At 41.1% G+C, this 14,906-nt stretch overlaps 1 protein-coding gene and 2 long non-coding RNA genes across 6 annotated transcripts in view; 2 read left to right on the top strand and 1 right to left on the bottom strand.

The window, feature by feature from the left end:
- LOC147349747 (uncharacterized) overlaps positions 1-14,906 on the bottom strand; it is a 168,600-nt gene that overhangs the window by 4,216 nt on the left and 149,478 nt on the right. For 2 of the 4 annotated variants that reach the window (XR_015150477.1, XR_015150474.1), the window contains exon 2: positions 4,740-4,821. This is a non-coding gene — a long non-coding RNA (uncharacterized LOC147349747). Of the gene's footprint in view, positions 1-4,739; positions 4,822-4,895; positions 5,049-14,026; positions 14,539-14,906 lie in introns of those variants that run through there. The other 2 variants (XR_015150476.1, XR_015150475.1) reach the window with 2 other exon arrangements.
- LOC147349748 (uncharacterized) overlaps positions 1-14,906 on the top strand; it is a 75,788-nt gene that overhangs the window by 9,034 nt on the left and 51,848 nt on the right. Inside the window, exon 3 of the mRNA XM_086365342.1 lies at positions 12,161-12,261. Coding sequence (XP_086221468.1) covers positions 12,161-12,205 — 45 coding nt within the window. The 3' untranslated portion in view covers positions 12,206-12,261. The remainder of the gene's footprint in view (positions 1-12,160; positions 12,262-14,906) is intronic.
- On the top strand, positions 741-1,697 carry LOC147349750 (uncharacterized). The gene is made up of 2 exons (XR_015150480.1): positions 741-846; positions 1,283-1,697. It is a non-coding gene; the product is annotated as an uncharacterized LOC147349750 (long non-coding RNA).

Genomic DNA, 14,906 nt, shown 5'->3' with positions numbered 1-14,906 from the left:
GGATGGGTACTGACAGCAACTGTAGGCAAATGAAATCAGCCAGCACTGAAAACGTCTGCAAGGCATCACAGCATCTCCAGCCAAGGAAGCTGGAGACTCAGAGGTTAATATCATGGCAAGAGCCTCACGGGTTCTAAGCTTGGCAGAAAGTGGCCACAGCTGCCCGCCTTCCTGAGGGGCGGTGGGCTCTAAGCCTGTGTCCTCTTGGCAGGCACAGCGCAATGCAATGCATTAACTTGCAGACTGATCTAAGTGATAAAGGGTTCCAAGGAGAGGATAGACTAAGATCATGAAAGGGAATCCACAGGTTCAGGTGCCCCTGAGCCCTAAATGGAGAATGTGAAATTAGATACAGATGAGAATATATAAAGAAATTATAAACAGATGAGAGGAGGAGCACCCCACCTTAGGTTAGGGTCCTCCCCACAGCCCGCCTTCCTTACTAAAGCCTGTCTAGCTCCTGCAGGGCATTCTCCTCCACTGTGGGGTGACAGGCAAGGGGGTGCTCAGGCTGTGATACACCGAACAAGAAGGCTGCCCAGTCTCTGCCTGTCACTGGCTGATTGGTTGCTCTCCTCTTCAAATTTATATGTTGATGTCCTAAGCCCCTCATTACACAAAACGTGGCCCTATTTGAAGGCGGGGCCATTAGAGAGGTAATTAAGGCACAGTGAAGTCATACAGGTGGGCTCAAATCCAACAGGACCGGTGTCTTTATAAGAAAAGGAGCTAAGGACACAGAAAGCACAGAGCGACAGGATCTGCCAGTCAAGAGAGGGGCCTCAGAGGAAAGCAGGCCTGCAGACACCTTGATCTCAGACTTCCAGCCTCCAGAACTGGAAGGAAGTAAATTTCTGTTGTTATGCCCCCCAGTCTGTCATATTTTGTTATGGCTGCCCTAGCGAGCTAAAAAAAGACCTCAACCCTCTCCCCGGCCCAGGGCTCTCACCCTGTAATCTGGCCAGAATTAATTAATGTTGGTTCCTTGGGCTCACCATGCTTCCTCCTCCTCCTTTTGCATCTGCTCTTTCCTCTGCCCTTACCGCCCCTTTCTTCAGCTCACACCTACTAGTATCTAAAGATGCACCTAAAGAGTCACCTCCTCCAGGAAGCCCTTAAGATTACCCTCTCCCTACTGCCCTGCCAACTCCCCCACCGCCTCACTCCTGCCTACATCCCATTACACCTATGCCGGCCTCTGCTCTAGCATTTATCCCATTGGTGAGGACACTCACCTCCTTCTTCCTGTCCAGACTCTGATCAGCGTCTTTCATCTCCCTAGTTCTGCCCCCAGAAGAGCCAGGACCCACGTGATCAGTAACTAGTACTGGGAAGAGAACCAAAGAGGGAAAACAGAAGAAAAAGTCACCCTGCCCCGCTAGATGGTTCAGATTCTAAAGGAATTTGGAAAGGAAGCTGGCAGATAAGATTTGGATCCACGTAAACCTAAATGAAAGTCGTGGGATTGAAATCTGACTTGGAAGATCAGAACTCAAATTGCAGAAAACCCAAATGATACAGACTCAAGCTCGAGAAGGTGTCTATCCATGTAGAGAAAAGAAACAGAAAAAACAAGACGAGAGAAAAGATGGGTAATTCAGTTGATCAAAAGTAAATAAAGACTTAATATATGGATAAGAAGGACCCCCTTGAGGAAGATATAACTAAAATGATGTTGCGGCAACACTGAAGAAAAATAATGATGGAAGAAAACTTTTCAAGCTGAGAAAAGAAGTTGAATGTACAATTTAAAATAGCACACAATTTCCAGGCAAAATTAATGAAGGAAGGTACACAATTTGATATGATCTAGCAAATTTCTTTCGGAGAAGGCAATGGCACCCCACTCCAGTACTCTTGCCTGAAAAATCCCATGGACAGAGGAGCCTGGTAGGCTGCAGTCCGTGGGGTCGCTAGGAGTCGGACACGACTGAGCGACTTCACTTTCACTTTTCACTTTCATGCATTGGAGAAGGGAATGGCAACCCACTCCAGTGTTCTTCCCTGGAGAATCCCAGGGATGGGGGAGCCTGGTGGGCTGCTGTCTATGGGGTCACACAGAGTCGGACACGACTGAAGCGACTTAGCAGCAGCAGCAAATTTCTTTGAATATGAAGCATTTTTTAAAAAATCTTCAACTATCTAGACAAAACATTAAACTCACTTATCATCAAATGAAAACAGGCTGATTTGAGAATGCATCACACAGCTGATGTCAGACGATAATGGAGCGAAGTCTAAATGATACTAAGAGAAAACGCTTATGACTCAAGCTGAGATGTTAGTCTTCAAAGAAAACAAAAACGACATTCTCAGTTATTCTAATCAGGGGTTCAAAAAAGATACCCCAGGCCCTTTTTTTGAAAAATTTACCGAAAGATAGGTTCAAATGGAACAAATATTACTTAAGGACAAAAAAAAAAAAAATCAAGAATATCAAAAGTGGGTTCAAAAACATTGTAATAGTCCAAGCCAAATGTGTAGAATTAAGTTTTTAAAAAATGCTGTATATAGAATATCGGTACAGATGGAAAGTTTTTGTTGTAGTTACTTCTTAAAATAACTAAAAATAAAACTAGTAATAAATAGGTTTATAATCCCAAATGATATTGGCAATGAATGTGGGAAAGAAGGTATGTGGAGAATTAGAAGGGTACTAAATTCCTCATCTTATAGAGGAATGAATTATTATATTATTCATGAATTTGATAATTAGAGAACCTATACATTAAACTGTAATTTTGAAGAACCAAAGTAGAAGAATTCAAAAGAATTTTTTTCTTCTAAGTCACTTCAGTCGTGTCCAACTCTGCGCGACCCCATAGATGGCAGCCCACCAGGCTTCCCCGTCCCTGGGATTCTCCAGGCAAGAAAACTGGAATCAGTTGCCATTTCCTTCTCCAGTGCATGAAAGTGAAAAGTGAAAGTGAAGTCACTCAGTTGTGTCCGACTCAGCAACCACATGGACTGCAGCCCACCAGGCTCCTCTGTCCATGGGATTTTCCGGGCAAGAGTACTGGAGTGGGGTGCCATTGCCCTCTCTGATTAAAAAGAATATATACTTATAAAAATGGGGAAAATAAAAACCAAGAAAAATTGTAATTTGGGAAGAAAATGTAATAACACAGTGGTTCAAATCATGGGCTTGAGGCAGGAAAACCTGGTTTCTGAAAATGGTTCTCCAATTACTAATGTTGGTCCTGAAAATTTACTCACGTATTCAGAGCTTCTCTTTTCCTATCTTTAAAACTGGAATAAAATACATATTTCACAGGGTAGTTGTGGGGTTAATAGGAAATCTTTGTCTAAAGAAATTTATCAAGAAATTCCTTACCGAACTAGGAATAAAACTACCATATGACTCAGCAATCCCACTACTGGGCATATACCCTGCGAAAGTCACAATTCTAAAAGACACATGAACCCCGTTCACTGCAGCACTGTTTGCAATAGCCAGGAAATGGAAGCAACCTAGATGTCCATCAGCAGACAGATGGATAAAGAATGTGGTACACACACACAATGGAGTATTACTCAGTCACAAAAGGAATGCATTTGAGTCAGTTGTAGTGAGGGGATGAAGCTGGAGCCTGTTATACAGAGTGAAATAAGTCAGAAAGAGGAAAACAAATAACACGTATATATGGAATCTAGAAAAATAGTCCTGACGCACCTATTTACAGAGAAGAAATGGAGATGCAGACGTAATAGTCTGGTGGACACAGCGGGGGAGGAGAGGGCGGGACAAGTCAGGAAAGTATCAGTGATGCATATACACTCTCATGTGTAATATACACGGTCATGTGTAATATACACGATCATGTGTAATATACACTCTCACGTGTAATGCACACTCTCACGTGTAATGTACACTCTCACGTGTAAAGCAGATAGTCAGCAGGAAGTTGCAGTTTAACATACCGAGTCTAGCCTGATGCTCTGTGACGACCTACGGGGGTGGAATGGGGGCGGGAGGCAGGCTCAAGAGGGAGGGGAGATGTATATATATATTTATGACTGATTCTCGATGTACAGCAGAGATCCCCATAACGTTATAAAGCGATTCTCCTCCAATAATAAAAAGAGAACAGTGTTGGCATTTGATACGAGGTAGGTATTTTTAACAAGTTAATAAAGAATCATGTTCCATTTGACAAGTTTTTAATTAGCAGTAGATATTGAATTTTATCAAATGCCTTTTTGCTCTCAGTGTTAGTCAAGTGGGCTAACAGCAGTAACAAATGATCCTCAAAATGTTAATAGGTTATATATAGAAAACAGGTAACTAATGAGGACCTATTTAGAGCACGGGGAACTCTACTCAGTATTCTTTAATGACCTGTATGGGAAGAGAATCTAAAAACCAGTGGAGATATGTGTATTCATAGCTGATTCACTACTGTACACCTGAAATGAACACAACATTGTATTATAAATCAACCATACTCCAATACAAAATGTTTTTAAAAAAAGAAAAAAATTAATCCAATACTTAGCCTAAGCATGAATTGGAAAAGTGAGTTGCTGCCACCTGGGCCAGCAGGGACTGGATCACCCTGATTTGGGATGGTGCCGAGACGCTGAGCAGGCTTCTGGGCCCACACTCCTGGGAGCTGGCTGGATGTGGATTCCCGCTGTAGGCATGTGGGGTTGGCATGGGGCACTGCCTGGCAACTGATTCTGGACTGGGTGCCCTAACATCAACAGCAAGTTTAAGAATAAAATCTAATTATACTGACCCCCAGCTCAGGCCCCTCTGGTATCTGGTGGTGCTGCCTCCTTCCATCTGCCTCTGCAATAGTCCATGCTCTCGGGATGGACCTTGAGGTTAAAAAAAAGAAATTGAGTTGTTGTTCATCAGTATTAACATGGTTTTTGTTTTCATTTTCACTTACAGTAAAGGATTGAGAATGCTTGAGTCTCCCCAGTGTTCCTCCTCAGCGAAGCTCTCCTAGCCGTGTTTTCTGATCCCACTCCTCACTTGAGTCTTGATCTTTTAACCTTCTTTGATTTGGCTCCTGTTCTAGATTTCTGATCAATTGCACAGATGTGACACTTAGAATGGTCCTTTGAAAAATGAACTTGCCCATGACCAAGTGTGAGTTTGTCTTTGTTTTCAGGTCTGCAGCTGTTTCTCATGTCACTATTTAGATTCAGTTCCCTGAAACCCTGCCTGAGTAAAACCCCCAGATATCCCAAGTGATTATCCAGGATGAGTTAATGGAGAGGTATAACAATAAATTTAAATGATTTAACCTCTTGTATTAAAATATTGGGGGCTTCCCTGGTGACTTAGTGGTAAAGAATCTGCTTGCAATGCAGGAGACCTGGGTTTGATCCCTGGATTGGAAAGATCCCCTGGAGGAGGGGATGACAATCCATTCCAGTATTCTAGCCTGGAGAATCCCAAGGATAGAGAAGCCTGTTGGGCTGCAGTCCATAGGGTTGTCCAGAGTCAGACACAAATGAAGTGAAGACTTCAAGATTGGGTTAAGAAAAATCCAACTGTGACTTAATAATAAAAAAACATATCCAAAATAGAAGGACACAAATAGGTTAAAATTTTTTTAATGAATAAATATTTACTAGAAAAATAGAAACAAAGTAAAAATAGAGGTAGTATTATAAAATTTATACAAGAATGGATACAAGGCCAAATAATACCAAAAGAGTCAAAGAGTACATAAAAATGTGCATCCTAAATGAAGACATCAAAGAATACACAGTTTATGAAACAGATATATAAAGTAAAGATGCATAAGAGGAAATGGACAGAACACTATTATTTCATGTGAGCCCTTTACAGAATGACTAGTCTTTGAAAAAACAAGTAGACAAAGTATATACATTTCAAGGGATTTGTACTATAATTAAAATGTACTTAAGACAAAACCAAGGAAAACAGAAGAAAAATTTTTCTAAAAATAAGCATAGAGAATTGAACAAATTTTTAAAAATAGAAATAGTAAAGTTGAAATACAAATTCAAGAACCACGTTTTGTTTTAACACAACTTGAGAACAGATGAAAAGTAAACAGAAAAAACAAAATATAAAAGTAGAAATGAAACAAAAATAAAAACAGGAAGATTTTAATAAGTATGAAAATATTATTTTAAAATACTATGCTAATCAATTTGATAAAATGAATTAAATGATTATTTTATGGCAAATTTTACCCAACTCAATGGCACCCCACTCCAGTACTGTTGTCTGGAAAATCCCATGGATGGAGGAGCCTGGTAGGCTGCAGTCCGTGGGGTTGCTAAGAGTCGGACACGACTGAGTGACTTCACTTTCACTTTTCACTTTCATGCATTGGAGAAGGAAATGGCAACCCACTCCAGTGTTCTTGCCTGGAGAATCCCGAGAAGCCTGGTAGGCTGCAGTCCATGGGGTCACACAGAGTCGGACACGACTGAAGCGACTTAGCAGCAGCAAGACCTCTGAAGATATCTCACTGTCTGCAAATTTCACTAGTGATAACTTTCAGACTTTCACAAAGACAGATAATTTCATATTCTATAATTTTTCCAAATATAAAAACAAAAGCTAAGAATATAAAGATTCATTTTATGAAGTCAGTGTAGCACTAATATAAAACAGACAAACATGGCACAAAAGAACAATAAATACTATCATGGTTTTGTAGTGACAATATTTAGGTTAAATACTCAATGACATGATGAAAACCAAAAAATAAGCAATGTTATCTTTCTTAATGACGTAGTGATTCTAAAGTTCATTCATAGGAACATAAAAAATTAAGAATATATTAAAAAAGGAAAACTGGGCACTTAGGTTAAGGAGGCTTGTCCAACTAGGAATTAAAACATATTGCAAGCAACATCAAACAAAGCAGTATGGCACTAGTTCGAGAACTGACAGCTGATAAAATAGAGCAATAAGCCTTAAAATAGACTCTAGTATATATTCCAGCTTAGTAAAGAAAGCACAACAAAAAATGGGAGAGGTTATTCATCAAATAATTGAAAAAAATTGACTAACTCAAACAATAGCCTCATCATACAGTAGCCCAAAACACCACTGAAACAGATGGATTAAAGAACTATACATAGACAAAAATATAAGTAAATAATTATCAGATTTCTGGAGAGGGAAAGACATTCTAAATATAAGAGCAATGGAAGTAAGTACAAAAGAAAAGCTAAATAGATTTTGCCATTACACAATTAGAACTCCTCTACGTCAAGGAACATCATTCACAATGATAAAATCACAACTTCGGAAAAGTTATTTACCAACAGGGCAGAGGATAATATCATTAAAACAAAGGAAATAAAGAAAAGGGACAAAAGGGAAATATAAAACAGAATATCATTAAAACAAAATAAAGGTTAATATCATTAAAAGATCACAGAAATTTTAAAGAAATACAAAATCTAGTAAACATGTAAAAATATTCACACTCATAACTAATCAAATGCTAATTAAAACAATATCTGTATTTTACTCACCCACTAAACTGGCAAAACATTTTTTTAAAAAAATGTTTTCTGTGCTGATAAAAGTTTGACAGAAATTTCCATAATAAATAGCTGGCAGAGGTAAGAATTTGTGTTAGTACAAAACTCTTTGGTGATATCTACCTAGGTACTCAAAGCTTCTCAGGTGGCTCAGTGGTAAAGAATCCACCTGACAAATCAGGAGATGCAGGTTTGATCTCTGGGTTGGGAAGATCCCCTAGAGAAGGAAATAGGACCCCATTCCAGTATTCTTGCCTGGGAAATCCCATGGACAGAGGCCCCTGGCAGGTACAGTCCATGGGGTCGCAAAAGAGCTGGACGCGACTCAGTGACTGAACAACACAACAGCCTAGGTACTCACATCGGTCCCTTCCGCTGGCTCAGGAAGCCCCTTCCAATGAACGTAGCTTAAGAAAAGAGAAACACAAACAGATACGGAAATACAATGCTTTACTTTTTACTACGTATTGAATAATAAGAGACATTGGTTTGATCCCTGGGTCAGGAAGATCCCCCTGGAGGAGGAAATGACACCCCACTCCAGTATTCTTGCCTGGGAAATTTCATGGGCACAGGAGCCTGGTGGGCTACAGCCCACGGGGCCTCAAAGAGTTGGACATGACTAAACGACTGAGCACATACATACATTGAATAATTATTTATAGTACTGAAAAATTGTATGTGTTCGTGAACAGGTGACTGGCCAGCCACTTAAAAGTTATCCTTCATAAAACATAAGTAGGAAGGGAGTTTAGGGGAGAATGGATACATGTATATGTAGGGCTGAGTCTCTTCTGTCCACTTGAAACTATCACAAAATTGTTAATCATCTATACGCTAATATAAACTAACTTTTAAAGTTAAAAATAATCATAAGGCAGAAATACTGAACACAGAGCACTATAACCATAGTACCTGTCCCAGTATGTATTTAGGAATACTGAAAGAGTTATCAATGTCAAGGGCCTAGCATTGAGCCTTGCTCATAAATGGCAGATTTTACATTCATACGTATTCTGAGTTACCATTTTAAAACATAAACATGCATTAGGATTGTAATTTAAAAGAAAATTTACCTATTTTTAAAAATATATATATACTATATTTCTCAACCCAAATTGCCTTGTTTAATGGGAAACCTCGAGCAAACTGGTGTTTCTTACGCACTCTGTTCTAGATCAAAAGCATACAATGAAACCCAGGCTGCGGCTGAAACCAGACTCCATCCTGCCGAAGTTCTTTTGAATAAGAGATCATATATAAGTCCTTTGATTGTTCTCTGCTGTCTAGCTCTTATCTCACTAAGAACGCATTCTCTCATTCCCTTTTCCAGAGCCCCCTTCCAAAGTGTAAAGGTGACAGGGTGTATATACTTGGCCCAGCTCACAAGGTGGTGTGGCCCCTACTCCCCACCGAACCCAAGGATGTTGCCAGAGCACACGCTTGTGGAGCTCTGCATCTTTTGAACAGAGAGATCAGAAAAGTCTGGATTCACCAGTCAAGGAGGATCCTCCTTGTGAAAAATGTAAGAAAACCCAGATTTCTCAAAGGAAGTATAGGAACCAGATTGAGACAGAGAAAAGAGTGCTCTGTCCTTTCCTTTCAATGTTGTCATTGAGGAGACTATCCAGAGACCACAGGTTTCTACCTGTAGTAAAATGTGTTGGATGTCAATGGCTAGAAATTGCAGGGACAGGTACAGAGGTGGTGAGGAAATATGGACAAAGAGAAAAGTGGTGTCCTTCAACAGAGAAGAGGCTTCGCGATGAGTGAAGTCAAGCCTTTCTTCGAATAGCGGAAAATTCACAGGCCACCATCCAAGGGCAAGAAACACTTAGGTTCATCTCCCAGCGGCCAAGGAGTCATCTGGGATGAGGCTGGAAATCAGTGAGCTAAGGGCCACGAGGTACAGAAACCAAATGCTCAAGAGTCCTGGACTATCAGCGCAATGCAAAGACAAGCACAAAAGCCCATACTGTGGCTGGAGCTATGAAAGACACAGGGTTCAAGTGGCGGTCACTGGCTGCAGAAATATATTAGGAAGTCTTAGAGGCTATCGATAAATCCTCATGATATGAATCAAGTTCAGTGGCTTAATTATGTTAATGATATTAGGAAAAAAAGGCAATGTGAACTCGGGGTGTTAAACAGCAGTATTTTTCCTTCTAGAAGGGTCTCAACAGCAGTGTCAGTTGGTTCACCGCTAATTTTCACATGAACTTTCTAAATGCCCAGATGTGGATTTCTGACACTTGAGTGGAGGATACTAGCACTTCTGGAGTATGTACACACACACACAGAGTAGAATGGACCTGAACGACCACGTGTTACCAGAAAGCACAGATGCAAGGGACAGTGGTAAAAAGACAAAAGAGCTAGCTTACGGGTCTCCCACTGGCCAAATTGAAACTTCAGCGTCAAAAAGGTTATATAACTGTGATTACTTGAAATATGATGAATTTGAGCAAGGCTCTAATTTCATAATGATACTAAGAAAAATTAATATAAAGTACACTGAAGGAATGAATGTAAAAGTTAGGATGAATTCATTAGGATGAATGTAGAAGTTTGACTATAAAGGGACCGATTTTTTTATTAGTTTTAATGAAAAGAGGTTAATATAAATCAGTTTTTTATTTCTTCTATTAACTCTGCTGCTGCTGCTGCTAAGTCGATTCAGTCGTGTCTGACTCTGTGCGACTCCATAGACGGCCTCCTACCAGGCTCCACCGTCCCTGGGATTCTCCAGGCAAGAACACTGGAGTGGGTTGCCATTTCCTTCTCCAATTCATGAAAGTGAAAAGTGAAAGTGAAGTCGCTCAGTTGTGTCCAACTCTTAGCGACCTCATGGACTGCAGCCTACCAGGCTCCTCCGTCCATGGGATTTTCCAGGCAAGAGTACTGGAGTGGGGTGCCATTGCCTTCTCTGTCTATTAACTCTATTTGCCTTTAAAACAGAGATATAAACTTAATATCTATCTGTATAAGAAGAGAAGGAGAAATACAGGGAACTGTGAGTTACCAAATCACCTTGGGAAAATATACAGAACCAAGATGGGGAGGGACTAGGCACGGTACTCACACACAGTAACTATGCAGAAAGGAGCTTCAGACTGTTCCAGGATGACTTGAAAAGGCCAAGTGGCTGAAAAACAGCACTCATTGCACAGCCTTAATACTACCTTTCCCGGGAGACAAAACTCCTAAGGGGCGTCTATGAACTACAGACACTAGTATGGTATCTATACACTGTAAATAATGCTGAGAGACCAGGTTATCACAATAACAGGACAACGAGCTATGTCATGCTGGCCAAGAAAGATTTCAACATTTAGTGGGGAAATTCCAGGCTACTACAAACTAAAATCTGCGAGGAAAGAAGAAAACTATGAACCTAAATTTTTTTTCTTTATTGATGTTAAAAGAGAATATTATCTCAAGACGGAAGTTTCAGCCTGATGTCCATGGCTTTGTTTTGAACACGCTTGGTAAAAAAAACCTGGGTTTATGCCGTAACCAAGAATCAGCTGATTAATGGGATCCTGTAAACCTGGCTGCCCAAACTATTCATTTTCTCTTTGGTTTGGGTTGGAATACTATAACCTTGAGAAAGTTTTAATTAAGAATTGCTATAATTTTAGGAAGTATAGAAATGTTATTAAAATAATAAAGAGAAGAGTTCCCTGGTGGTCCAGTGGTTGACTTTTCCTTCCAATTCGTGGGGTGCAGGTTTGATCCCTGATCAGGGAGGTAAGATCCCACATGCCTCCTGTCCAAAAAACCTAAAACACAAAGCAGAAGTAATATTGTAACAAATTCAATAAAGACTTTAAAAATGGTGAACAATAAAAAGTTTCTGAAAAAGTAATAAAGAAGTATAGAGAACAAAGAAGGGGTCACCAGTAGGGAGAGAAATTAGGGGGGAGGGGCAAGATAGGGGCATAGAATTAAGATGTACAAAGTGAGTGAATGCTAATTTGCTTTAGTCATGTCCAATCCTTTGTGATCCCATGGACTGTAGCCCACTAGGATCCTCTGTCCATGGGATTCTCCAGGCAAAAATACTGGAGTGGGTTGCCATGCTCTCCTCCAGGGGATCTTCCCAAACCAGGAATTGAACCCACGTCTTCTGTGGCTCCTACATTGCAGGCAGATTCTTTACCACTGAACCTCCAGGGAAGCCCGTACAAAGTACTATGTATGAAATAAATGAACTAAAAGGACATATAGTACAGTGAATATAGCCACTGCTTTATAACTTCAAATGGACTATAATCTACAAAAATACAGATCCACTATGTTGTACACCTGAAACTAATATTGTAAATCAATAAAATAAAAGTAAAATAGAGAATGAAACAGGATGACATTCTAGGAATAGATTTAGGTATAAGTATAGTAATTTTTTCGGTAATAGTAATATGTCTGACTTCTTTGAAATGTTCAAAAAATGTCAACTAAAACAGACAGTGAAAGGAATGTTCACTAAAACAGTGTTGCAACGAGGATTTTTTTTAATTTATGAATCTTGCAATGTTAGTTTCTATTGCAGCTGGGGGAGCAGAGGCCAGATTGTAATTGGTTACGGAGTAAATAAAACAGGACTGGGGCTGGGGTAAGGCAAGTGAAGCATTTGCCTGTTGGCTGAAGACTTGTCTGATTTTTGATCTTTCAGGTGGTTCAGCTGCTTTGTTCCACTAAACCTGAAATTAACAGTTGAAGTTGAGAGTTAACTACTTTGAGCCCTCCTTCCTTCTCCTCAAAACAAGTGCAAATGTAAGTGGGGAGTGGGATGCAAAACACTAAGTAATCAAAAGTAATAATATTTTAAAGTGAAAGTGAAGTCGCTCAGTCGTGTCTGACTCTTTGCGAGCCCATGGACTGTAGTCTACCGCACTCCTCCATCCATGGGATTTTGCAGGCAAGGGTACTGGAGTGGGTTGCCATTTCCTTCTCCAGAGGATCTTCCCGGCCCAGGGATTGAACCCAGGTCTCCCATATTGTAGGCAGACACTTTTACCGTCTGAACCACCAGGGAAGTTAAGGCAGTAGTTTATTTTCAACACAAAAAAATCAATTGTATTTCTGTATTTTAGAAATACACATCTGGAAAATAGTCTTAAAACACCATTTAAAGTATATGCTCAAGAACATTGAAAGCAGGAATTCAAACAGGTGTTTGTACATCCATGTTCATAGCAGCATCATTCACACAACAGCCAAAAAGTGGAAGAAACCCAAGTATCCATTCCACAGATAAATGAATAGGACTTCCTAGGTGGCACAGTGGTAAAGCATCCGCCTGCCAGTGCAGGAGACACAGGAGGTGCAGGTTCAATCCCTGGGTCGGGAAGATCTCTTGGAGGAAGAAACGGCAACCCACGCCAGTATTCTTGCCTGGGAAATCCCATGGACCGAGGAACCTGGTGGGCTACAGTCCATGGGGTCGCAAAGAGTCAGACACTACTAAAAGCAACTTAGCATGTGAACACGATGAATGAAATAGGATTCATGCATATGATATAACACTGTGGGTGTGTGCTAAGTCACTTCTGTCATGTCTGACTCTCTGTGACCCCATGGACTGTAGTCCCTCAGGCTCCTCTGTCCATGGGATTCTCCAGGCAAGAATACTGGAGAGGGTTGTTGTGCCCTCCTTCGGGGGATCATCCTGAGCCAAGGATCAAACTCTTGTCTCACACCTCCCACACTGGCAGGCAGGTTCTTTACCATTAGTGCTACCTGGGAAGCCCACTCAGTCCTAAAAAAGGAAGGAAATTCTGATACATGTTACAACGTGGATGAACCTTAAAGACATCATACTAAGAGAAATAAGCCAGTCACAAAAGGACAAATATTGTGCCATTCCACTTATAGGAGGTATCTAGAGGAGTAGGTGGATAAGGTAGTATTTTAAAATAATAATTAGTGCAAATTTAGGAGGAGCCATATTTCCACATTTTAAATACTAACAGGGTAGAAATTAAGAGAATTGTGGACAGCAGGTGCATACAGAGGGCTCTTTTTCTGACGTTGTGTGCAAGGAGACAGCTTTTGCTCAGAGGAAATCCAGAGTTCATGGAGACGAGATGGCTTGGGGGTTGGTTCAAGATGTAAAATAGATAGCCAGTGGGAGTTCGAGGCGTGATGAAGGGAACCCAGTCAGTACTCTGTGACAACCGGAGGGATGGGATGGGGAGGGAGATGGGAGGGGCTGTAAGAGGGAGGGGACATATGTATTCCTAATGCCAATTCCCGTTGACGTGTGGCAAAAACCGTCAAGTAATTATCCTCTAATTAAAAATATATACATATATTATTAAATAAAAAGATGAAAGAACCTGGAGCATATTCATATGCTAAAGCCAGTGGGGGAGGGGGGAACTGAGCCCTTTCCCTCCTCCTCGGGCTGTGTAATTACAGGGAGGCAGAGGAATTGGGCAGTATAGATGGAGATACGTACAAGCCAATTCTTCCCACGTGCATGGTACTGGGGTGTGGGGAAGAAGGGAAGGGCTGTCAGGCGGAGTGGGTGTCTCACCTCAAAGCAGCAAGCAATTCCGTCCTCTTGGGTAATGCACATTTTTTTTTTATCCTTTGTTATAGACTGTGGCAATGAGATCCACCCTTCCAAATAGCATCACACACCCATCTCCACCCTCTCCCCATCAGGTTAGACTAACTACAGAGAATATCTGCCCCAGGCTCACTTTTCTTTTCCCTTAGCTCCTTGGGCTTCTTTTGTGGTCCAGCTGGTAAAGAATCTTCCTGCAATGCAGGAGACCCAGGTTTGACCCCTGGGTCAGAAAGATTCCCCTGGAGAAGGGAATGGCTGCCCACTCCAGTACTCTTGCCTGGAGAATTCCACAGACAGAGGAGCTTGGTGGGCTACAGTCCATGGGGTCAAGAGTCAGAGATAACTGAGTGACTAACTGGCTCCTTTTATATTGCCAGGACAGTGCTGGGGGTGGGATGAGGAGCCCTACACCTTGTTATTGAAAGTGCATTCTGGGGGCCAGTAGCAGTGGGCACCACCTGGGAGATTGGTAGGAATGCAGACACCCAAGCTCTATCTAATTGAGAAACCCCACTTTTACCTCCTCTGGTCTCTACCTTGCTGAGCATTAGAGACACCTGGGGTCTTTAACAAATGCTAACACCTGGTTTTCACCCACAGACCTGATTCAATGAGCCATCCTCACCTCCACACCCCCAACATGGCCTGGGTGTCAGAAGTTTTATAAACTCTCTTGTGGTTCTAACGTGTAGTAATGCAGCAAAATTTGAGAACCACTGCTCTACACCTCCTGTGGCTCCACCTTCTAGGCCTTTTTTTTTTCAGAGTCTGTGTGCCATTTCTAGGCAGCAAAAGGAAAAGGGAAAGGACTGTTTTTTTTATGGATATATACATATGTATATTG

This window comes from Bos grunniens, chromosome 21 (genome assembly GCF_055505025.1).
Source record: "Bos grunniens cultivar Pamir isolate PY7600 chromosome 21, Bosgru_T2T1.0, whole genome shotgun sequence".
In the NCBI taxonomy this organism is placed as follows: domain Eukaryota; kingdom Metazoa; phylum Chordata; class Mammalia; order Artiodactyla; family Bovidae; genus Bos; species Bos grunniens.
Note: the sequence above shows the minus strand (reverse complement) of the source record. Positions and strands in the feature narration are given on the sequence as shown.